General features: G+C 35.7%; 1 protein-coding gene across 4 annotated transcripts in view; it reads right to left on the bottom strand.

Annotated features, from left to right (window-relative positions):
• LOC150077290 (uncharacterized) overlaps positions 1 to 27189 on the bottom strand; it is a 427304-nt gene that overhangs the window by 356659 nt on the left and 43456 nt on the right. For 3 of the 4 annotated variants that reach the window (XM_090386489.1, XM_090386485.1, XM_090386486.1), the window contains 2 exons: positions 11877 to 11983; positions 8056 to 8314 (listed from right to left, as the gene is read on the bottom strand). In XM_090386489.1, coding sequence (XP_090242615.1) covers positions 8056 to 8314; positions 11877 to 11971 — 354 coding nt within the window. In that variant the 5' untranslated portion in view covers positions 11972 to 11983. The remainder of the gene's footprint in view (positions 1 to 8055; positions 8315 to 11876; positions 11984 to 27189) is intronic. The other variant, XM_090386488.1, reaches the window with a different exon arrangement.

Raw genomic sequence — 27189 nt, forward strand, 5'->3', positions numbered from 1 at the left:
CTAAATAAAATTAAGGCTAAGCTGGACAGGCATTTGAAACAAAAAGAAGGGTGAAATGGGAGGGTTTTTTTTGGCTGATGCTGCACAAGCTCGCTTTCTTGCATCGTGTGCCTCTACTAATGCTAATGCTAAAAGGTGGTAGAGCTGTCATCGGATATGGGTGGGCAAATTCTGTTATAAGTCGAATACAGGGATGGCTAAAATGCAAAGTCTGATGTCAGCTGAAGTAAATATTGATACATGGTCAGGTAATTAATCAGGAACTGTGTTTCTATACTTGTTCATAACATTAGAAGAAATGTGAAATAAAGCCAAAAAGCAAAAAGAATAAAATTAGCACATTCTTTTACAGTATGGATAAGGTAGTCCCAATCAATGCAGAATCAATGATATGATAATTATTAAGGTAAAAATAAAGATAAGGCTAAAAATATATAATTAAATGTTTTTAGAGTAATTTGGAAAAATATTTTAGTGTTGGAATTTTGTGGAAAATGAGAAGAATTAAAATAAATAGGAACAAGCATACGGCATAGGCAGAGGTATTAAATTGAGGATGGCTAAAAGATAAAGGTGTAGTTAAATAAAGATGAAAATAGCGATAGAATGAGGATGGTGGAACGTTTGTATCACTCTTGTATTACACTAATAGTTCTACGAACAAAACGAAAGGTAGAAATAGAAATGTAAAAAGTGCAGAAAAGTTATTAAAATATACTGGGCTAGCTGGGATTGTAAAGCCCAACCTTTTAGTAAAGGGCTCTGGTTTTTTAAGTGTTAGTATAAAAAGGAGATGAATACCAAATGCTTGTACTGCAGGGAAAAAGCAGGTGAAAAAATATGTAAGCCAAAACAGGCCTAGAAAAGAGCCAAAACTGAAAGTATAATAAGGGAACAATACCTGGAGTTTGCAAGTAATATGTAGCGTTGTGTGCGCGTGCACACAAAATATCACAATTCCCACCTACTGCATGGCTGTTGGGAGGTTCAGCCTAATTCAGCCATCATATTATGTACTTGCATTTGATTAAACACAATATTACTGGAAGGTATTTATTTAATTGTTATAAGCATATGTTCAGAACTCTGTACCATGCCAGTCGACAGGGTTTTTCAGCATCAAGTTCTAACTATTGTGTATACCAAATGCTTGTATTGCAGGGAAAAAATATAAGTCAAAACATATTTTTTTTGCAATTAAAACATAAATGCTGATGTGAAAGGGCAGTATTGTTAATCAAATTAGCATGAGCAGTCGCAAATGATGGAGAAAAAAAAAAAAAAAAAGCTTATGCACAGCATCAGCATCGACCAAAAAAAAAAAAAATTCTCCAATCTCACCTCTTCATTCTCTCCAACAGTTAAAAAAAAAAAACATTTCACACATCCATTCCCTCTAAACATTTATCCAGTTTCTTCTTGAATTTATTTAAGCTATCAACTTCCACAATGATAGATGGAAGTTTGTTCCAACAATCAACCACCCGCTGGCTAAAGGCAAATTTCCTCACATCTTACAACTGTCTTTCCTCAATTTGAATTTATGCCCTCTCAGCTGATTAATCTGAGCAAGAGGAAGAATCCCATCAGCATTGAGCATGCTCAAACCATTTAAGGCTTTATACGCCTCAATTAGGTCACCTCGCAGGAGCCTAGTCTCTAGACACTGTAATTTGCAAAACTTCAGCTTTCTTCGTAAGAGCAACCCTTTGTGACATGCACTAAACTTGTTGCCCTTCTTGTTCCAACAGCTCTACGTTCTTCTTAAAATTAGGCCTCCAGAACTGTTTACAGTACTCAAGGTGTTGCTTGACCATTGCCTTATACAAGAAAATAATTACTTCCTTATCCCTGCTAGAAAAATTCCTGTATATTATTGACAATACACCATAAGCTACTCTTGCAGACTGTCTGCACTGCTCAAAAAACCTCATATCTGCCTACACAATTACCCCTAAGTCATTTTTATTCTTTACCAATGTCAGTGTAGTACCACACAGTTGATATGTTACTCTGGGGTTACTGCTTCCCATATGCAGTACTTTGCATTTGTTACTGTTAAACTTCAGTTGCCACTTCTCGGCAAATCTTCCCAACTTTTCTAGAACCTGTTGCAGTAGCACACTGCCATTAGTGTCATTAACAACCCTGCCGACCTTCATATCATCTGCAAACTTGAATATTAAACCTGATATACCATCATCATCCTGATATACCATCATCAATTTCATTAATAAATACAAAAAACAACAATGGACCCAACACTGACCACTGGGGAACTCCACTAATAAGATTATTCCATGAAGAGCAGTGTCCATTGATTACCACTCTCTATCTTCTCCCACTCAACGATCCCTTTGTCCATAGCAGCAATTTGCCTCCAATGCCACACTACTCCAATTTGTGCAGCAGCATTCCATGTGCAACAGTATCAAAAGTCTTTCTAAGATCCAAATATATGATATCAAAATTATTCTTTGCATCCAGTTCCTTTGTTACCACATCATAGTATCCCTGGAACAGAAGTTATACTAACGGGTCTGTAATTACTTGTGTCACCCTTTTATTCTCCTTTGTGGAGGCACCAATGGACATCTCCAGTCCATTGGTACGTCCCCTAAGTCCGAGGAAGCTCTCATAATTATGGTTAAGGGTTTACTTACTTCCTTTGCTGCTTGCTTTAATATAACTGAATAGATTACATCCACCCCAGGTACATTTCTTATGTTTATCTTCAACCATTTCTCCTCCACTTTACTCTCAGTTATTACAAGATCATCTAGCTAACTGCCAGAGTTTAATACACCTCTGGCATTCCCCTTCTTGAATAACTCCTCTTGTGTGAATGTAGATGCAAAATATTGATTTAGTTTGTTAGCTACCTGAGCAGAATCATCATCATCTCCTTGATATAGCTGGTTCATCTGTTGATGAACCAGCGATATCAAGGAGACCAATCTGATTCATCCCCTTCCTCCTGGAGTTTACATAAGTAAAGAACTCGTTGCTGTTTTCCTTTGTCAAAGATTTCTCGTAATCTGCTTTCGCCTGCCTAACCTCCTTTGTAACTTGGTTACACATCAACTTGTATCTATAATAGGCTTCTGTGCCACCTGTTAATTTATATGTATCCTAAGCATTTTCCTTCTCTGCCATATGTCTCATTTGTTCATCTGACATCCATTTAGGCCTAAACCTTGAACAATATTTCTTAGTTGGTATGTAAAGCCTAGTAGCTTCCAAGATAAGTTCTTTGAATGCTTCCCATTTTGAATTTGCTGTCGGTAACATCATCAGTTGGTCCCACTGTATAGGATTTAAATACTGTCTCAGACCATCGTAGTCGCCTACGAAAGCAAAAACCCTTCCCTTTATTCCTCATGGTAGTTACCTCTTTGAGTAAATCCCACTTCAGCACACTGTGATCACTGCCACCTAGTGGTTCCTTTATCTGCAGATTCTTAATGCATGAAGCATCACTACTGATAATCAGATCAAGAGTATTTCTACCTCTAGTTGCCTCCTGAACATGCTGCTGTAGAAAACAATCTCCCAATAAATCCACAAAAGCAAACCCACAAATTCCAGTCAATATCTGGGAAATTAAAATCCCTCGATTATAAGATTCTCTCTGATTTACTGGCCCACTCTATTTCTCTGTACAGTTGTTCATTATACTGATCAGAGTCATTAGGCCTATAACACACATCAACTCTCAATTTTGTTTTTCAAGTGCTCTTATGTCACACCAAACTGACTCGACACTGCACTGTCCAGCCATGTCAGCTGGCTGTACTTCCTTGGATTTTTATGTGTTTCTTAATCAATAGCATAACCCCTCCTCCCTTCCTATCTTGTCTATCCTTCCTGTACACATTGTACTCCCCAAATTCCATTTCTGCATTCCTTATATCTGTGACACCACATCTGTTATCAACAACAATATCTGCCACAAATTTATTCTCTCTCCAGGACCGAAGTGATTGACAAGACTCTCATCATATACTCCCTTCGAAAGTGAATCAAAATAAGTAAAATAAGTGCCGACAATCTCACAAGCTCAAGGTGCAATGGATACATTGGTCAATTGTTTTGACGGAATTGAGGCAAGTAATGAAATTTTTAATGCATTGAGTGTTTTAAGAGGAAAATTAAGAAATATCAAAGTGAAATCTTTAAAACAAACATCAATTTTAATATTCATAAATAAAGACTGTTAATTACAAATTAATACAAATAATTCCTAGGTATATACTTATATAATTTTTTTCTCTCTCATATTTCTTGTCTTTTGAATCTATCTTTTCATCAAGTTATTGAGAATTTTAAAAAAATAGGACGTAGATTAACTCATCACCGATATAAAGTGTTCATTGTTTAATGGCCCCAGGGGTTTCCCCTATCTCTACTATCACTGACATAGCAAGTAACGGCTATAATGAGGAAATTTTGCCAGTCCTTAAACTCTCATTATAACCAAGTTTGACTGTATATCAATTATAATAGTCTATAAATTCATTAACATAATATGAAATTATCCCAAGTTATGCTTGGCATTTTAACAATTCCTCAGACCAATGCTGAGCATGAGAATATTCAGCCAGGTTTGAAAACAAAAACTGAGTTCAGATCTTCTCTTTCGAGAATCTTTGGAATGCTCCTGACAGCCCAGTCTAGACAGAAGGGCTACCATTATGGATAAATTGACAAAGCTTTGAAGTGCAGCAGAACCCTACTGAGAAGTTTTCAAGGGAGTGGAGATTTACAACTTTTTAAGAGAGAAAACTTCTTAGGAAAACTTCTTAGAAGGAAAAATGACCTAAGGGTATGAAATATTAACTAAACAAATAAAAAGACAAACATATATAAATTATATTGTTATTATTGTTATTCGGTTTTTTTTTAGGAGCATTAACAACTAAGGCCACATTGCTCCGGGGATATGCGATGGTCATTCCCTGACCTTTCCGCATCCTCCGTATTTGGTGGTCACGGGCTCGAACCCCGGTCTAATCAAGAAGCGTGTGCTACGCACTGCTGCTCCTGCCCACCTGGCTACCGAGGCGCCCTTATATATATATATAAATTATAGATGATTTTTAAGATTTATGAATTCTACTATTTCAGAATTCATAAATATTTTTACTCTGCCTATGGGATTTCTAATTGGTTAACATTCTGTTCATTAAACCCATTATACAATACTCATTACCAAGTTGGAAGGGTTATTGTTGGAAGGATGAACTCCAAAGGAGTTCATCCTTCCAACAATAACCCTACAAATTAGAAAAAATAATATAATTAGTATAATCAGTGTAATTAATAATTATTATACTCATAATTAGAATAATTAATCATTAGCTCCTGCAAACAGATAAGTATTTTGGATATTTTTACCATATTCTTGATTAATTAACATATTAAATTGGTTTTCATAAAGTTATTAAATAGGCTTAGCAGTATTCATTAGCTAATTTTTAAATTTAACTAGTGGTTTTTGTAAGTTACGACTCACTACTCGTACCGCTATTGTGTCAGTGTTTTGGCACGAATATCGTAGAATGTAATAAGTAGTGCAGAATAGTATGGTTTAATCATGATAAATAAGTAGTCTGAAGGTTTTAATCACTTGTTGAGTATATCTATTGCATTTAGCTAAGGGTATAACTAATTTAGCATTGTGATCATTACAGTATAGCATAACTTGATGGCGCATATCTCGAACTTCATAGCATAAGAAAATAATAACGTAAAAACTAGATAGCATAATACATATCACTGCATTAGATTAGCATAGTATTCTCAATTAAATTTATTAACCGTATTAATTTTCATTGTTAATCAATTAAATAGTGTTTAAACGAAATTCATGCCCTGACTAGAGCAGCAAAGCAACAAGCTCAAAGTAGTGAGAGTGCTGTGGCTCTGGGGGGGGAGAACAAACTGAGTGATTCTCCAATGCATCACAGCCTAGAAAAATATCAAATTGTGAAATGTTTGCAGACCTTTTTGGAACAGGACATGATCTTGCCAAGGAGTATGTCTTTTTATGTTCTAGGTGCAGAGAGTGCCAAGAAATTAGGCATGAACTCAGCATTCTGATGGCATCTTTGAGAGTTTGAATAATAGGGTAGATGCCCTCGAAGGAATAAAAATGGAGGGCCCATTAAGCTCCCAGCTTCCCAAATCAATGCCAGAGCTCACTCTTATACATCAGGCAACACAGCAACAATTTCAAGGCAGAATGCGCTGGTCCCACAACAGCTAGTTATTGTCGGTGACTCTATTGTCAGGGAGATGGGAAATATATTATTTTGGGGTATGTCTGCCAGGGACAAAAGTTGATGATGTAGAGAGGATATCATCTTTTAAGAGAAAAAAAGGGTGATATTGTACACATTGGCACTAATGACATTAAGAGTAGGAGAGCTACGGAATTACTTAACAAGTACAGGTTAACGTTGGGAAAAAGTCACAAGTTAGGATTAAATCTGAAAGTGTCAGCAATTCTGCCCAGTTATGATAGGAGGGAGTATATGTTGAGAACATTGTCAATCAATTCGGCCCTGGAGAGACTGTGCAAAGCTCATGGAGCAAATTTTTTTACAGCATGGTCTGTGCTTATAAACAGGAGAGGAGAGACTGCTTCTAGGATGGGATACACTTAAATAGAAAGGGTGCAAGAATATTTGCTGATGATATCAAGGCAGTGTTAGGTGGGTCAGAAAACTGCTAGCTTGGGGTGATTCACAGACTAACAGATTAACAGTAGACGCAGCCAGAGATCAAAGCGATTCTTGCACTGCTTCTATTGGAATGAGTAGCAGCCAGGAAAGCAAGGTGCAGAGGATTTCCAGGACTCCTGGGAGTCATCATAGAAGAAGTAAATATATGGGCTGTGTTAGGATAACTAAGAGTACAAACAGGTGCATACAGACTCAAAGATGGACTGGTTCAAAAATTCTTACCAGGGGAAAAAAAAAAAAGGATATATCAGAGGTCAGAGTGTAATACTAAATATCACAATAGCCTCCAGCCAACAGGGGTTCCCCCCCAGAAAGTCTTATGGCCGGTCCACTTCTGTCTATACTGGCGTGTACACCAATGCGTGCAGTTTACTAAATAAATTTGATGAATTTGCAGCGCCAGTCAAGACTTGGAAGCAGATATTGTTGGGATTTCAGAGATGTGGTGTCACATAGACATAAGGAACGCAGAACTGGAATTTGGGGAGTGCAATATGTACAGAAAGGATAGAGAAGATAGGAAGGAAGGAGGGGTTATGCTGTAAGTTAAGAAACACAAAATCTAAGGAAGTGCATCCAGCTGACAAGGGAACAGTGCAATGTTGAGCTGTCTGGTGTGACATGAGCACTGGGAAAGCAAAATTGAGAGTAGGAGTGTGTTATAGGCTTATTCATTCAGATGTTTAACTGTACAGAGAAATAGAGTGGGCCAGTAAATCAGATTGCTTTATAATGGAGGATTTTAACTTGCCAGATATTGACTGGAACTTGTGGATTGGTCACTCGCACATTAGCAAAGGCTTTTGTGGATTTCTTGGAGGGCTGTTCTCTACAGCAGCACGTTCAAGAAGCAACAAGAGTGAGTTATACCCTTGATCTGATTATTAGCAGTGATTATTCATGCATTAAGAATTTGCAGATAAAGGAACCACTAGGTGTCAGTAATCATAGTGTGCTAATATGGGATTTACTTAAAGCTGTAACTACCATCAGGGGTAAAAGTATAGGTTTTTGCTTTCGTAAAGGTGACTACAGTGGTCTAAAAATTTTTTTAAAATTCTATACTGTGTGACCAACTGATGATGATGTTACCAACAGCAAATTCTAAATGGGAAGCATTCAAGGAGGTAACCTTGAAAGCTACTAGGCTTTTTGTCCCAACCCAGATGAACTAATGAGGCTTATGGCAGATCAAAGTATCTGATGAATACTTGCAAACTGAATAAAGAGTAATTTACTGTAATTTATGAAGTCTGGTTAAAAAGTAACATTAAAATCAGATGCAAAAAGAGTGGAACAATGTGCATACCTGGTAAGTATCCCGCAGCTTAACAGTTGAAGCTTGAATAAAACTCTGGGCCAACACTCTAGAAACTGTAGTGTTAATATTAGAAATCTGCACAATATTTTTATCTCCATAATTATCACTGGCTGACTGATTACTATAATTTAGGATACTAGTATTTTGCCCTTGACTTTGAAGATGCTTTACTTTACTAATGCTAGAATCATCCAAAAATCCACTTGTTGACGAAACATCACTGACTTGATTTGGATTATCATTGCTGCTGTAAAAAATTATGTTAATAAATTATGATGCCTATTACAGCATAATTACCATTACCTACACGGGGTTTACAACACTTTTAATGCTAGGATGAATCACTCTTAATAATCAACACATTTATATAGTATGGGTGGGTAAAAGTATCCCTTTGTAAAATTCCATTTTTCAGTTAACTTCAATTTTGTGCTTTTCTATCCCACATTTTTCACAAACATGATATGTTCATCACATGTTTGACTACTGCAGTTTATGCATAATTATTTACATTTTAATCTTAATTTGTTGGACACTGCACCAATTTCTTCACACCATTCTTTTGAAATATACTTTATCTTCTCATAAAATTATAAATGTCATTTCTCAAATATTTGATTTTTGTGGCTTCACATTTTCAGATCTTTTTGGGATATTGCCAGAACCTAGGGGTTGGTTTCTAGAGATATTTTGTGATATTGCCAGAATATTCTCAATTCTTTCAAAAGCAAATACATTATATAATTTTATTTCTTTTTGGAACCAAAACAAGATAAATAAACTCCAAAAAGACAATGCATGACACAATAAAATGCAGTCCAGAAAAAGGACAATATGGTGCTCTGTGTGTTCTACACTGATCAGCAGCTGAAACACTCAGACATTAGGTGATACAATAATTGGTCTCAACCATTATGCAATCTTCTTGGAGCATCTAGGTTGCAAAATAGAAGTGCTATGGATGGATGGAAGGGAATCATCAGGGAGGCTGGATACTACTTTGGTGTATGTGAGATGATTCCTTTACTTAGTGATTCTTTTACTTTAGAAGGCAACAGGCCTTTACCTGAAACTAAAAGTGCTCTCGGTATAATAATCTGCTAATCATATCTCTAAAAGCATATTCTTCATGTGTAGAAGCAATATATTTATTCCACTTGTCAGCAACGTGTGCAAAATCAACAACAGTCACGGCATTCATATCAAGTGGACTAATGTTCGTTCGTTCGTTATTTGGTTTTTAGGAGCATTAGCAACTAAGGCCATATTGCTCCGGGATATGCGGTGGTCATTCCTTGACCTTTCCGCATACTCCGTATTTGGTGGTGACAGGCTCGAACCCCGGTCTAATCAAGAAGCATGTGCTACGCACTGCTGCTCCTTCCCACCTGGCTACGGAGGCGCCCGAAGTGGACTAATGCATTCACCTCTACTTCTACATTTCTCTGCATTCTTTGCCACAGACATTAGTTTGCTTTAGCATGCTTATTTGTCCCCACCCTCTTCCAGGTAATTTAATCAAAGAATGATTTATACTTCCTGTAGGATTTTGTGTCTCCTGATAATTTATAATCATCCAATGCATTTTATTCTTGTCAGTTCATCTAGCATTCATTTTGGATTCATTTGTTAACCTCTATGATTACCTGCCTGAACACTTCTAATCTTGCTTTTTTTTTTAAAAAATGACTTGTTCCCACAGAAAGATTGGAAAAGGTTGGCGTACGATATGAAATTTGGGATTTACCCAAAGAAATAACTATTTAACAGTTATTTCTTTGAGTAAATCCCACATTAATCATTACTTAGTGATTCCTTTACTTGAAGGTTCTTAACCATATGATGAATCACAACTGATAACTCTGCATTTTGAAAAAAATTCACTGATGTTTTCTCAGAAAAGGGTCTTTCTGAATCACTTTCTAATGCTGATTTCAAAAATGGTTTCCATTTGTTTCCATCATGTTGAGTTTCTTCAAAAATCATGAAAGAAAATTTGATTTTTCACAAAATTTTATTAATTTTGGCAGAATTTGACTGAAATTATAACAAAATGCTACTTTTACCAGATTTTTATATTTAAATACATGTTTAAAACACTACTAAAAAGCCCACTAAATACTCGCTTCTCATTTTAAAAACTGAATTACAATAAGTCAAATTGTTTTTCTTGCAGATTCTTTTACTTTATAGTCAATAGTCAGCCATCATGTTGACATTCCACCTGCCCTGGAACCTCATCTCCATGTCTTTAAAGTCCTGGTAAAACCTCCTACCCTGTTCTTCATTAAAACTTCCTGGATTTTCTGGGAAGTAGTCGATGTAGCAGTGTAAAAAAAATGTACCTTGACACTCATGTAGCAGCTAAGCTTCTTGAAGTTTTCCAAGATATTTAACTATATTCTTGTTGTCTGGATCTTTGTTGTTTCCTAAGAAGTTCTCAACACACACCTGAATCTAATCCATGCATGTTTTTCTCTTTTATTCGTCTTATTCTTCTTCTTCCTGTCCAGTATTAGGCCAAGTGGCCTGTTATGGTCTCTCTCCATCTTTGCATCGATCTGTCTCTGTCACTCCTTCCCCGGGGTTTGTAGTTTAGAATGTCTTTTGAACAGTGTCCATCCTCTCTACATGGTGGATCTATCTGTTTCTGTATAAGTCAATAAAATTCAGTACTGAAGTTGTCTGCAGTTCTGACAGAACGTCTTGATTTCTTTTCGTGTCAAGTCTGGTATAGTCTGTGGTTCTGCACATAAAGCTCATTTCTGCACCAGTCAACCTCCTCCTATCCCCTTTGCTCATTATCCATGCCTCAGAGCCAGAAATTAGGATAGATCTGGCAAGGATGCTATGTATCCGAGTCCTTGTTTTCTTATGCACCAGATTAGATTTGAAAATGATTTATAGTTTTAGTAATTCCTATGCAATTATTTATTTTTTGCTCAATATCTTTTTCTTTTCATTAGGACAGGTGGTATCCTAGATATTTGAAAGTGTTAACTTGTTCGATAATATTATTATCAATGCAGATCTTACTTCTTATTGGATCTCTTCCTTTAAATGCCATCCCTTTTGTCTTTAAAGTTGAAATTTCCATATCAAATGATTTTGCTATTTTGTTTAATGAGAAGATGGCTTTCAGCAATGAGTTCTTACTTTCTTCCATTAGAACCTAGTCATCACAAAAAGCAGTGTCCCATTCTTGCTTTGTGGCTAATTTCGATGCCTATCATGGAGATTTTCCTCCATTCTTTTATAATTTTTTTATATATATATATATATGTCAAAATGATGTGGGGACAGCCCACATCCCTGTCATACCCCTGTATTTATTGTCTCCAATTCATTTGTTTGTGATTCAATCTTAATTTTTATTCTATTATTTTTATAGATATTGAGGATGACCTCAATCAACTAGTTTAATATATTGTCTTCTTTTAAGATATCAAATAATTTTGTTCAGTTCACCTTGCCAAAGGCATTTTTGTAATCTACGAATAACAGATTTCCAAATTAAACTCTCTTCTTTTTTTCTATCAGGAGCTTGAGTGTGAAGTAAGCATCGGCACAGGATCTTTCCCTCCCGAACCAGTTTTGTTCTTCTCCAAGGATGTTTTTGTAGTATTTACTAAATTTAAGTCGTTCTGGTGGACATTTACCACTACTGTGCCTGTGCCCAGTAAATGGAAATTATTACCCACACCATTATAGCCCTATAACATGCAATACATCTACCCACCAAGAATAAGTTATTTAAGAAAGGTTAATATAATTTGTTCCAAATTCAATAATCAATGAAGAATACCTACATGCTTATGTCATCCAGTTTCCTTTTCTTTGCCCCAATGAAAATTGTATTTCTATTACTACTCTGTGACTGAATATAGTGCACTTTCTCAAGCATCCCCAGTTTGCTCTATACAAATAAATAAATAAATAAACATATAAAGATATATAAATCAATAAACATATAAAGATATATAAATAAATAAACATATAAAGATATATAAATAAATAAACAATCTATGAATATATGGTGTTCTAAATTAGCATGAACTATATAAACTTTTATAAACATTCTCATATAATAATGATAATAGAATAAATGCCAATAGAACAGAAAATTGTGTTTTCCGACATGACTTGTGCCCTGCCGCACTGCATATAAGATTAGTACGTTACATAATCATTTTAATACAATTTCTAGTATGCTAATTTTAATTTGATTCAAACACTGACTGTTTTACCTATTTTTTTTTTATCTTTAAGTGAAGAAGTTCATGCAAGACTACAATAACCAATCCTTGTTATGGCCAGGAAATGTTCCTAATTTAAACCCAATTGAAAACTGTTGAAATATTATGGGGATAGAAAATTGCTGCTAAAAAACCATCAAGCAATATAACATTGCAAGGCACAACTATTCATTTCTGGTATCATGAACTAAGCAGCAATTATATCAAGAAAATCTGATACGCTCCAGGCCAGACAGGTGCAAGGTTATAATTAAAGCTCATTGTGGGCCAACAATATACTAATATGTTACAGCAGACCTAATGATACCACAACCATATCTGTTTGCTGCTTGTGCATTGTTTTTCCTTCTGAATTACATAATGTTAATTTAAAACACTGGTCACAATGAAAAGACATTCATATGGCCTGCTGTGTGTATTTCTGTGATTATTTGTTAATATACCTAAATAGTTTTTGCTTTAATTTATTTCCTTATCAATAAAATTCATAATCATTTTACATTAATGTATAACAAATTTGAGGCTAAAGGGCAATTATTTCAATTGTAATGCTTGTTTATGGAGAAAAGTTACAGTGCTGCCACTCTATATTACAATACAAAATTTTAGCCATCACTTTCTTATTTCTTTCAGTGGAGGGATTGTTACATTAACCTTACCAGGTCTCCCATCCAAAGAAATCAAATTTTTTACATACTGTTTGAGAAAGAACATTTTAGGAAAAAAATGACAAAAGGAAGACTTGATGAACTGAGCAGAACTGAAAAATTATTTAGGTAGAAATATTATGACACGATATTATTCAGAGACAAGTGAGAAATAGCAGAATGACAGCTAATTGCAGTATAACACTACAAGTTATTCAATACACTAGTATTATTGGATGAAACCAGGTAACTGTTAGGAGGTAACTTTAAGGAGAAAATTACAACCATCACATAAAATGCAGAATGTGTTAAGTATTTGTCATCACCGAGCAAATGACAAGCAACTCTAATGGTAAATAGTAAAATGACAGCTAATTTTAAGTATAAGAATGCAAATATCCAATAAAAAAAGTGTCTCAGTAACTTAAGAGTATATCCACTAGAGCAGCGCTACCCAAATGGCGTTTTGTGGAACCCTGGAGGTGAGTGAAGTGAAAATGTGGGTTCTGCCAGAAAAATGTTAAAATTTTTATTGTATTTGTATTAAATGTGATTTTTTTTTTAAATAATAAAGTTGACTGCATATTCATAATTTTATTAAGAATATTATTTTTATCCACACTCATTCTGGCTAATTCACACTTGTCTCAGATTACTTTTTTTTTTTTTTTTTTTTTTTTACAATTGGAGTTCTGTAATTTTTTTGAAGATTAGGAAAGAGTTCCATGGCCAAATTAAATTGGGAAACACTGCACTAAAGGATTCTATCCTAATTCTATCAGCCTGCCACCCATTCTGCAATTGACTCTATTCTGGTTTAGAAATTTTGATCACATGTTCAGTGTTGTTAAACTCTCTAACAATTAAATCTATAAAAAATTGGTCTCTGAGGTTCGTTACAGGCATGCTTCTGCGATGACAGCTCAAGTCCGGAGGATAAAAGACTGATGGAGCTGATATTCATGTTACACATCTGTTATGTGGACCAAATTTTGGCAAAAAGTCCAATTTTCTGTGAAGACAAAATGTAGTATTTGCACCAGCATGCTGGTGGGACCATTAATAATCCTCAGTATATCCCCAACGTGCAAGGTCTAAAAGAATGGCTAACATACCAGAGGTGATCCAGGTATGAATCAATATGTGGGAAACAAGGTGTGGCATCCATTCTGCCCAGGGGAAATGGCCAAGCCTGTGTGCTACTAGTCATCACAAGGTAGTAGAGAACTCATCAAGTCTTCTACTACCTGATATAGATAGTAGAGGGCTGCATATATCATGTTTGCTTACATTTATGCCATCATGTAATCAAACAACACATAATAATGTGTTTTGTTTGATAACATGATGCTGTGTGTTTCTTAATAATAATAATTGGTGTTGTTTTGTTTGACAAAACAGTTTACTATGTGTTGTTTGACAAAACATAATAATGTTGTTTTGTCAAACAAAGGAATAAACATCAACAATGTCAAACAAAGGAATAAACATCAACAATATGACCTAGAACAACAATAATACAGGCAATCCCCATATAACACGGTACTTCTACAACGTGCTTTCGCTCTAACACGATTGATAAATTGCGGCAATCCTCACAACACGGTACTTCTGCAAGGTTTTGCTCTAACAAGGTTTGAGAATTGCTGGAAATCTTGTATAACACGGTATTTTTGAGCTTTTGAGCTGGGAAACCTTGCTATTATGTCAGCTGTAATTTTCAACATTTCCATTCCTTTTTGTGAATCCCTACTGTTGACTCCACTAGTCATTATCACCTTCATGGTATTTTTCTAAAGCACATTTCTGGAGGTCACTACCATAACACAATAAAAACACAATTTGTAGTTTCCGATTTATTGGTCTTTTCTGTTAGTGCAATCAATTATAAACAGGTAGTAAGTAAACTCAATCTTCTTGCATTTGCAATAGTGCCGATAGCTGGATTTGTGTGGGTTTCACATTATTATGGTGAAATGTATTTTCCCTTCCATGAAATATTCACCATATAAAAAACAAATAAATTTTCAGAAACTCATTACTCCTTATCGTGTTTGTTGCAACTTGTGCATGCAGTGTTCTTTGTTATTAATTGCTTATCATTTTGACTGTTTTAAATTTTACAAGCAAAAAAAAAAAAAAAGTCAGTGAGCAGAAATATCAATTAGTATGTACATATTACAGTACATATTAATTAAGCTATGTATGTAAGCTTCATTTATTTTTATTTTGCTAACTGGAAAATATTCTTCCGATTTTCACGTATCATTTAAAGCAAGGGTCCACTGTATTTTGTTGGGAGATCCCTGGGTTAGATTCTGTGCTATTGAACTTGTGCGAGACCATAAAAATGTGTGACATCGAAGTGTGCAGATTGTGACTTTTAAAGAGAGCAGAAGGTATGTGATGAAGAGGAAGAAAATTAAATAAACATACATTACTTGACATATAAGTGACATGTAAGTATCACAGTTTGTAAGGTAAGACATTTGTTCAGTTATTGCTATTTAAGTTACTGCTATTATAAAAATAAAGTTAAAATATTAAGTTATTACTACTATAAAAATTAAGTTTCCGACAGTTATAAAAAAAAATGGCGTATTTTTGTTAGCTTTTGGAACGTAACCTGCCCCCTTTTTGTACTGGTTCTTAGTCCCGTATAACACGGTTTGGCATTATAGGAGATTTTGTAAGAACCAAACTACTGTGTTATACAAGGGCCACCTGTATTAATAAAGTCTAGAACATCATAGGTCAGATAAAATTTGAATCCACCAACTGCAAAAAGCAACACTACTTGGAACAGCACAAATTTTGGGACGATACCTTGATTATCTTAGACCAATGTTCCCTATCTTTTGTCACTCAAGTCACACCTGAAGTTAAAAGATGCATATTTGTGACATGCCTAAATAGTAATCGCCACTGAATTGAATGGTGTTTTTCCTAATCTCGCAGCACACCAAATCAATCCAGTCAATAACACTCGACAGACAGTGTAAATAAGATGGTAAAAAACACATTCTGTGCAACAATGAAATTAAAAAAAATAAAAAAAAACAGAGCAAGTATTTTCCATAGCATGGGGCTGCCATCCGTCCTCATTTTCCCAGATGACTTTTTTTTTTTTTTTTTTTTTTCACATACCATGGACTGTCTGGGAGAAATTTCTAAACTTTTGAAAATGCCCAGAATTTTGCCACTTAAAATTTGAAAATCTAATCCTCACCACTGGTAAATTTGCAGTGTACAAAAAAAAAAAAAATCAACAGCATTTGCAAATTTGCAAAGTGTACAAAAAAAAAAAAAAAATCAGCATTTGCAGAAGTAACATGCATACTTTTTTTTCCCAAGAATCTCCACTTTGGGTTGTAAATAACACAGAAATTGTGGAGATTTTGAAGACCTTTGGAGATGGTGAGTAGACTGAAATAAATTCTGTCTTTCATTATTTATATTTACTTTCAATTCATTCTAATTAAGTGAATTTATTCTAAACTGAAAATAAGATTCCACATGATTTTAAGGGATGATCTTACATTTTCTTTTCTTCTTTCGGCAGTTCAATTAAAAAAGAATTTCATACGTTCAACTACAATTAGTCTTATGAGTATGCACTGGTTTTGTAATATTTTATTGAAAAAAATATATATATACTGTTTTACTAAAAGCTGCAGTTTTTTGTAAATTGCTTTCTAATTTTAAGTGTTTAAATTTTTACAAATTTCACAAATTTTTTCTTTCTAATGAATGTAACAGTCTAAATTTTCAACTGATGAAGATCAGACTAATAATTCTTCAATTTACATAAATTTGGGAATACCATTATGCCAAAAAGGAAGTTCAAATTTACAGATGCCTTGAGAAATAAATATCCTGGTTTTCAAAAGGGCAGAGTAGATGAAGAAACAAAAAGCACTGTCTGCAGTCTAGGAAGCTACATCTCATTTCTCACATTAGTTGTGAGAAAATCTTCCAGCAAGGTGACTGACTTTTTGGTAAATGACCCTAAAAGGCTTGATGTGTCTGGGTTTCCAAAGGTACCCTTGACTTTCAATATAATAGCACATCACCACAGCTACAACTCAATGTCCTGTTCATCAAATATATTGAAATTGATACATTCTGATTCTGAATTTGCTAAAAAGTTATCTTGAGCAAAAACAGACTGAAGCACAGATAACTCTGTCATAGCAATTCATTTTGTTGAGGAAGTTAAGTCTGCAGAATTTAGAGATGTTTGGACACAGTTGCCAGTAATCATCAGTCTCTAAAAATTTTCCACATCCTTGTCCATTATTTTGACCAGAGAAATGGTAGCTCAAAAGTTAGTTAGATAGCAAGCCAGATGAGACAGCAGTTACTACTTCTGGTTATGTTTTGAAACTTTGTTGAAAAGTGGCCTGGATAAGAAATGTGCTTGGTGGGGATAACAGTAACACCATATTTGGAGGGGTTCAAAGATATAATAGAAATAATATATTTTCTAATTTGCAAAGATTATTGGGATGATCATTAATATGAGTGGGTTTCCCTGCCCATGTTCTGCACTGATCTCCAGCACTGATCAGATGTAATGGATGTGGATATTGACTCCACTGATTTAAAGCTTTTCAGTTATTTCAGTGCTACACTGTAGAGGTTACTTATAAAAAGCTTCTGTATCAGAACTGAACACGCTGGATTTCATTATTACTTGTTATTGAAAGGATTCTAACTTTTTTTTTTTTTTTTTTCAGGTCTAAAATCTTTCTTTTTGTCCCAATAAAAAATCCCTCCAAACGTTTTAAACCTTTTTTTTTTTTTGAAGCCAAGTTTAGTGAAGTTTATTGTGTGCATTGTCAAAGCATTAATGCCAGTCTTTAACTCACCTATAAGCAAAATTGAAAGTAATGAAGATTCTTTAACAGAGGGTGTTGAAGCTCTTGCCTCTGTAATGGTATTGTGTCACAAAGATGTAAAAATCAATTCGTTTCTGACAAAGTTAAAGAAATTTTAGAGAAGAGGCATGAAGAGGGATACACAGAGAAACATGGTTTTCTAAAGAAATATCCACAACATATATATATATGCTGAGTGATCACTGAATTATGACCATCTACCTAATACTGTCTTGGGCTACCATTCACATGGATAACAGGCACTATTCACCTAAACACTGACTCCAAGATGACTAAAGACATCCTTAAGTATCTGCAGCAATGCTACAAGCATAGTTGCATTGTGTAAAGCCCTGCAAGGCTTTCCACAATGTCAGAATAGATGATGGATGCATGTCCATGCACTTCCCATTCCAAAACATCCCACGGGTGTTCAAACTGGATTGGGGTCAGGCAAATTTGGAGGCCAAACAAGATAGGTGATATCTTCACTGTGTTCCTCAAACCACTTGCACAGAGTGCAGGCCCAATGACAAGCACATTATCATTTTGGAAAATCCCATTTCTGTCCATGAAAAAAATGCAAAATTTCAGGGTGGATACAGTCTCCTGAGAACTGCTGTAAACCTCACCAGTTAAACAATAGTCCATACACACCATGGATCCTAGTTCTTGCCAGAAAAACGTGCCCCGTATTAAGAAACTACCTCCACCTGCAAGACAGATCCATGGACCCATGGTTGCTTATGCCACATACAAAGGCACCATCAGCATATCTGGACTCATCCGACCAGCCCATGGATCCTAGTTCTTGCCAGAAAAAACATACCCAGTATTAAGAAACTACTGCCATTTGCACGACAGGTCCATGGACTCATGGTTGCTTATGCCACATACAAATGCACCCATCAGGGGTGCATTTGTATGTGGGATACAAATGCACCCCTGATGGATGCATTTGTATGCACCCATCAGGGGTGGTGTCAGTAACATTCTGGTCCAAACAGAATGTTACTGACACCACAGCATTCGGTGTTGATGATCAGCAATGAGAAGCGGTGTCTCTCTCTCTCTCTCTCTCTCTCTCTCTCTCTCTCTCTCTCTCTCTCTCTCTCTCTCTCTCTCTCTCTCTCTCTCTCTCTCTCTTGGGTTGTCTGCTGTGGGATCTCATATATCTGAGTGTTGGTGCATTGTCATTTGAGATATTGTTCTTGTATTTCCCATATTGTATTGTAATGACAACCGTAGCACAGTGACCTGCCATTGAGCTTGTACGTGCTGTACCCTTCACGCACCACGAACATCAACCTTGCATAATCCTTTACAGTTCTGTTGGCGAGAGGTAGTTTGGCCCATTTTACACCTCTCTTTGTGCACTTTAACCAAAGTAGGCCAGGAGTAACAAGCATGCTGTTTCTGATATGGAAGCACCAACGCATTAGCTCCCACAAACGTGCCCTTTTCAAACTCTGTGATATCTTTACCACTTCCCATAACTGCTACTTTTTCACTTTGACTTGCACAATCAGATGCAAATTACCACTGCTCTAGCATACGAAGCTGCTTGGCTTTTTATACTGCAAGCTGCATAGCAGTCCATTACAGATGGGGTGATCATAACTCAGTGATCACTGAGTGTATATCCTGTATTGAATATATGGACATGTGGTTGAAACCTGGAGGAAGTTTCTTCCTTCAGGTGGACATTGTAAAGGGAGCCATTTGAGTGGGATAGTGTGCTTTCTACAATTAGGTACCTTTCTCCACACACACACACACATTTGTACCTTCATACAAAAGAAGACGGTATGACAATGTGAAATGTTTTGATCAATTTAGCAATTTAAAACAATTTGTAGCAGAATTTAGGGATATCGATGGTTCTGGTTAGGGATAAGATAGGCTACTTATTTCAGCCAATGTAACCATCACAAGTTGTTCTCAGAGCTCTTAATAACTGCTCAATTTTTCTTTTTAAAGACCACCACACAATGCATTTACTGAAAGACTATTTTCAATGATGGAGATGCAATGGTCTAAGGAGAGAAACTCTCTCACTGTGGGATCAATTAAGGGGCTTCTGCTAAAAAATTTTTGAGTTATGCCATGTAGATTTCCATTCACATCTGGCCAACAAGCCAGTATTACCAAGAAAAAAAATATACAAGAAATGTAGAGAACTTAAAGTATGTAAAGCAAAATAAGTACAGCAAACCAAACCATCGCTAATCCGGATTAATTGGGGAGGGGTAAGGCGTGATATGGATTAAGCGATAATCCAGATTAAAAAATCCCTCCAACCTTCAACTCAAAAATCCCTCTACCTATATCATTAAATTTTCCAAATGGAAAATTTAATGATATAGGTAGAGGAAAATAAATAAAAAATATCACTGTACAGCCTTTATTTAAAACCTATAAAAAGACAATACATTTATTCATCGATAGAAGATGCAGAAGTTGTACTTGTTTTTGAATGTAATAATGCAAGTTTGAAGAAACTGTCAAGTCTGAACAGACCTCTGCTGCTATTCTTTAATTAGGATCTCCCTGTTCTTAAGTGTTCATACCTCTGCAATTTTTGATTTGTTGAAGAGTCCACATTGATTACAGCATCAATACCATCTCTTGAGGAGCTAAGAAATTTCTTCTTAATTGTAGATTCTTGTAGTTCATCTAGCTCATTGTCTGATTCTTCTTCCATAGCAGAATCCTTAATAACATCTGCAGAAATTTCTTCCTGTCAGAAGCTGAAATCCAGGATCTCCTTCTTCCAGTTCAAGACAATCTTGGATATTTTCTTACATTATTTTAGTCTCTCCATCTGCCCTCAATACAGTCTGAAAGTCCTCTAGCTCTAATCCTTTAAGGTCAATATCACCATCTGTATTTTGCAAGAGTTTTTTCCTGCCATTCACTAAAGTTTCCTTTTTTAGTGTCCCTCCATTCATTGGCCCAGTTGAAGATAGCAGACTTGATATTGTATGGTTTGATATTTTCCAGCGTTCTTCTTCCTCTTGTGCACTATCTTCATCCATTCAGTCTTCCAACACTACCATCACCTCATCAAGGAACTTGCACTTGCAGAACCTCTTGCAGGCCATAATAATGCCTTGGTCCATGGGCTGTATTAAGGCAGCTGTTTGTTGGCAAAGCCAAGCACTTTATTTTACTATCCTTACTGGACATAATTTCAATATCTGGATGTGCAGGTGCATTTTCAAGAGTTAGAAGTGCTTTAATCTAGTAATTTGAAAATTGACACTTCTTTCTGGTTTGTTGTTTGTTTGGATTTTTTTAGGAGCATTAGCAATTAAGGCCATATTGCTCCGGGATATGCGGTGCCCATTCTCTGACCTTTCCGCATCCTCCGTATTTGGTGGTGATGGGCTTGAACCCCGGTCTAATCAAGAACCGTGTGCTATGCACTGCTGCTTCTTCCCACCTGGCACTTCTTTCTGGTACCTCTTGACTACGGGTACGAACTGGTTAGGGAACCAATTCTTTGTAATTTCTTGTGCGAACCAAGCATTTTGCTAGTTGTAGTAGGCAACAGGCAATATGCACATAGTCTTTTAATACCCTTGGATTCTTAGCCTTGCCAACCACAAGAGACTTTAGCAGATGGGTTCCATCTGCATTGGCACAAAGATGTGCTTAAACTTCTTGCTCTTTTTCAGCCCTGGTATTGACTGCTCTGTACAAGAGGCTTGTGTATATTCTGGTACACCACGCGAAAACAGTGATGTTTCATCGGCATTATATATTTAAGAATAACAAAGACCCGATTTTATTATTATTTCATTTAATTTTTTTCTAAATGGCTCAACACCTTCAACATCACCATTTAGGGCTTCACCACAAATATTTCTATTAGTGATATTGTGCCTTTGTCTAAATTGACACAGCAATCCTGAACTGCAAGTAAAATTGTATAACTTAAAATACTTTTCAAACTTTTCTGCTGCTGCCTTTATCTCAACACCACACACAACAACAACAACACAACTTGATGGTTGCTGTAAATACCACTTAAATACAGCAACACTCTTCTGGCTTTTTTAATGTCTATTTGAAACACTGGTTTTATCACTCCCCATATCAAATTTTAAAGCAAATGCCTTTATAGATTCTTTTTGTTTTTAATATCTGATGTAGTCTATTGGCCAATACCAAATTCTTCAGCAACTTTTTTTCCAGAACACTATTTTCATGTTGCTCTATCATTATCTTGTTAATGATAGTTAAAGTAATATTTTTTCTTTTTATTCCACTTTTCAATTCTTTAGAACCCATAATTATATAAAATATGTTAATGTATGTACATACACATAAGTATATATGTACATACATACGTATAATTAAGTATGCAATTGAAGCGATATAAGCAATAACATCTGCCCAACTCAGAGTCGTCGTTGTTGTTTGTTGGATTTACTGGTGCAAGGACTACTAAGGTCATAATGCACCTATTTCAATCTTATTTGGTACATGATTGTCATATTAAATAAAACGATTCAGATCAGATGAACCTCAGAGTCAACAACGATACTGAACAACATGCAAGATAATGTAATGTATGTTGTCTCTCTCTGTGCAGTCAATCAGTGTGTAGTCAGAGTGACTCATCTGCCTTCCTAAATCCCATGTCTTTCAAAGTACTCAACTGTGAACACACAGTTCAGCACTTTTCATATTTCGATTCAGATTATCCAACATCCAGATTAACTGTAACCAAAAATAATTTAAATATTATTTAAATTAAAATAATGTAACCAGATTAGCAAAGGGTTTACTGTATTTTGTTTTCTTGTCCTATACCATCCATAAGTTTTTCTTGTGAGAGTATCGTTTTTTGAAGGTTTGAGACAGTTAAGCAATTCACATAAGACTGGTAAGAGAGAATCCTGGTAATTTAAGAAATTTGAGATATTCAATTAAAATACGGTTAACGTATTATTGTTTGCCAGTGACCAGCGCCTCCGTAGCCAGGAGCAGTAGTGCATAGCACACGCTTCTTGATTAGACCGGGGGTTCGAGCCCGTACCCACCAAATACGGAGGATGCGGCAGGTCAGGGAATGACCACCGCATATTCCCAACCCGGATAAAGGGTGAGGGTTGGCGTCAGGAAGGGCATCCAGCTGTAAAAATTGCTTGTCAAAACAATAAAAAAAAAAAATGCTGACCCCATATATAATGGGAAAAGGCGAGGATAAAAAAAAAAAAAAAAATTATTAGTTTGCCAGTGACCAGAAAATGTTTTCCATGAGATTATCATAATAAACTGTTAGCAAAGCCAAAGGACATTTCTAAAAGACTAAAAGAGAATGTAAGGTGAGCAGCATATCATAGGGAAATGCATCCTCAAAAGTTCTCATTTTTATACATGCTCAAATGTCCTCATTTTTTGGGTTATAAAGGTGGCAGCCCTACCATAGCAGATGCTCTATTATATGTCAGCCAACATGCCAATTTCAACCCTCATGTATAAGCAACATGTTTAAGAGACATGACAAAACTAGCAGGGTGAACTGAAATGCAAGAACAGTGAATAGTCACTCAGGACCTAAAAGGTACTTTGCATTTTTAATTCCAAGTAAACAGTACTCTGACAGAATCTTTATTAACAATTGACTTAACTACCATTCATCTCTTTGTCCTAATTATTCAATGCTTCATTTTAAAGAGGCACTTGCGGACTGCAATTTTCCTTGTCAAATACATCCCAACATGGAATCTCCTACGAGCTTTTGACTTTTTTTTCCCTCTATACTTAAACTTTCTTCCATTTTTACATTCCTAACAGCGAAGTAATTTCCCTTGGTGATTTTAAGGTTCATAAATCCAGATGGCTTAATTTCTAATTACATGGATCAAGCTGCATACCTACCAACTTTTGACCAAAATGTTGGAGATCAGGCATTTGTAAGCAGGAAAGCAAAAAGTTTTCTATAAAAAGCAGGAATGCTTCCCAAAAAACTGGAGAAAAATGGAAAGTTTTTTTTTTTGAAAAAGCAGGTTTTTTTAAAGTCCACATTGCACTAAAAATTAAATTTCACTGGCAAAATGCACATTTTAAATTAATTTTAGCAAATAATACAGGGATTACCTTGATCTCTTTGTAGGAAGGCTTCTTATCTAACTCTCCTAGTCCATCACGTAAATTAATTAAAATATAATAAATTTAATAAACAACATTTTAACGTGTTCCATAGCGATAGCTACAACACCGACTTAATAAAACAGAATCACCATCGAGGCCCCAAGCCAACTCCAAGTATAGGAAAACATTATGTCAAATTTACTCATAGTAGAACTAAGTAAGAAATACATGACGACAGATTTCTTCCTACTTATTTCTTACTTAGTTCTTTCTACTGCGTCACGGTTGATAGTTTTGGAGTTCGGGTGGGGCCTTGACAGTGATTCCGGGTTATTAAGTCGGTGTCATAGCTATCATTATGGAATACATTAAAATGTAGTTTATTAAATTCATTGCATTTTAATTAATTTACGTGATAGACTAGGAGAACTGGATAAGAAGCCTTCTTACAAAGAGATCAAGATAATCTCTGTATTATTTACTAAAAGTAACAAAAATTATAAGAGATATTGAGCAGATAATAGCTCTAATTATACTAAATTACATTTTAAATTAAAATACAGAAAAAATACCAGCAATACAGAAAAAAATACAGAAAAACATACCAGCAGGTATGTTTTAAAAATTAGCTTACCTAACTTTTTTTGTCTGTGGATTTCTGTTTGGTTATTCTATTAGACATCAACTTTAATGCTGATTTTAATTGCCTCAGAACATGGATATTTCAGAAATGTTGAGTCAAAGTTTTGTTCATAAGAATGCCCAAGCTACCCAAGACTTGGTTGTCAAATTTTCCAACTCAATTTTTGCTTTTCTAACCTGACAGAATATCCTCTTACACTCAGCACTGCTATGAGGAATTAATAAAATGCCAAACATGACGGTATAATTTGTTGTATTTCAAGTTTCCTTGTAGACTTGACAGTCTGCCGAGGACCATTGCACATCAAATTCTTTCTTCTTTAATAATAGATCTGTGGTATTTCATAATGAAACTAATGTTTCAAAACATTAGCATTGGTAGAGGCATATGTGCAAGAAAGCAAGCTTATACAGCATCAGCCAAAAAAAAAAAAAAAAACTTCCCATTTCACGCATGCATTCATTTGAAATGTTTGTCTAGTTCTGCCTTGAATTTATTTAAGCTGTCAACTTCTACAATGAGAGATGGAAGTTTGTTCCAGCAATCAACTACCCTCTGGGTAAAGGCAAATTTATGCACATCTATTCTACAACTGTCTTTCCTCAAATTGAATTTATGTCCCCTCAGGTGATTAATCTGGGCAAGGGGGAAGAATCCCATCAGCACTCAGCTTGCTAAAACCATTCAAGGCCTTATACACCTCAGCCAGATCCCCTTGCAGGTGTCAAGTCTCCAGCCACTGCAAATTGCAGAACTTAAGCCTTTCTTCGTAAGAGCACACTTTGTTCCATTCATCAATCACACTGTCGTTCTCGGTACTTGTTCCAGCAGCTCTGACCATTGCCTTACATAGGGAATAACCACCTCCTTATCATTGCTATAAAAAATCCTATAAATCATTGACAAGGCACCATGACCTACTCTTGCAGACTGTCTGCACTGCTCAGAAAACTTCATATCTGACTGCACAATTACTTTTGTGCAGTCAGATATGAAGAAAAAGATTTTACAATTACCCCAAGTCTTTTTCATTCTCCACTACCCTGAGAGTAGTACAAACATAGTTGATATAGTACTCTGGGGTTACTGCTACCCATAGGCAGTACTTCACATTAGGGATCCCGGTCATTTTTTTTCTGGTATTCAAATCCCAGTATTGATACAAAAATACCGGTTTTTCGGTACTAATTTAAAAAATAATTATCCATGATTTATTCACATAAAGGTTATAAAATCGCCAACAATAAATCATTAATACTGCCGAATTTGCAAATGAGGGATTGTTATACACAGTAAAAATGCAACAGAAACCTGAAAATGTCACGAAACTGTAAGACAAAATCTTACAAATATATTTCTCTTAGTAAATAGAGTATGTGTGGGAGTAAAGCACTTAAGGAATAATGAAAACATCATTACAGAAATATTTCCATTAGTGTGAGTAGACCTGGTAGGGCAATTAAGGAATATGGTGAACAATGGTAAGGCAGGTGCAGAAGGGTTAAAATTAAAAGCTACTGAACAATAGTTTAATCCCTCTATCACACCGCTACTGGAGGATGCGACACTTAGTGCATTTTGAGAAAGGGAATGGAGCAGTTCAAAGGTAATGTGAACAGGTGATCTTGAGGCAAAAGATGAAAGCGTTTTGTTGTGTGGGGAAAATATTCTGTTTTTCCCACCAAAGGAAGAAGAGTGAGTTTAAAGAATAACACCATGATTGGGTCAGGTTTAAATTCGATAGGAGGAAATACGTAACTGCGTGCAAACCCCTATGGGGTTTGCATGCATTTTATACACAAGCTTATGTGCAAACCCCTCTGGGGTTTGCACAGAAGATTGCATATAAAATAGTAGTACAAGGGGTGATTGTAACTTGCAATCAATTCAATAAATAAATGGGAAGGAAATAAATAAGGTGCTCACACCAAAGGAGGGGTTTATGGTTGTTATTCGGAGGGATTTCAGACTTCCAGTAGTAGTTCTGGGTTCAGTTCGGGTCCAGTTGTGGGAGTGTCCAGCTATATAGGGAAGGGTTCCGCCAGGCATGTTCCTATGCTAAAAGTTAATCCGGAAGTTGAATAAAAAGCCAGTCAGATAGTGTCCTGGCAACTACTACTACTGCTGCGGTAATTTCCTTTCATATTAACAGAGAACTGTTCCCGAAATAAGACAGTACTGGAAGAGCTATACAGCAGAGATTCAGAGTTCAACTAAGAAGAGAGAGAGATCACCGCACTCCACGGAAGGAATCTGCACAAAGGAATCCCACCATGAAGGAGAACGAAGGTAAGTCCTCTGAACTGTTGTGTTGTTTTGGAAGTAGTACATAGATAAAGTGGGAGATTATTTTAGAGTAAGGTTGAAGTTGAAGAAACACGAGAAATAAGGAAATGTTTAGTACTGAGTTGGTTTATTGGTTGAAGTTGTAAAGAAAATTGATATTGCTAAATTAAGAGAGATTATATGGAATTGTTAGTATTAAATTATCAACTTATGGATTGCTGTTGTGAAGAGAATTGATATTGGTGATTAAGAAAAATATGAGAAAGTGATTAAGATTGAATTAGTTTAGTGCTTGCAGCTGTAGA

Source organism: Mastigoproctus giganteus, chromosome 12 (assembly GCF_048544385.1).
Source record: "Mastigoproctus giganteus isolate SK-2022 chromosome 12, ASM4854438v1, whole genome shotgun sequence".
NCBI classification, from domain to species: domain Eukaryota; kingdom Metazoa; phylum Arthropoda; class Arachnida; order Uropygi; family Thelyphonidae; genus Mastigoproctus; species Mastigoproctus giganteus.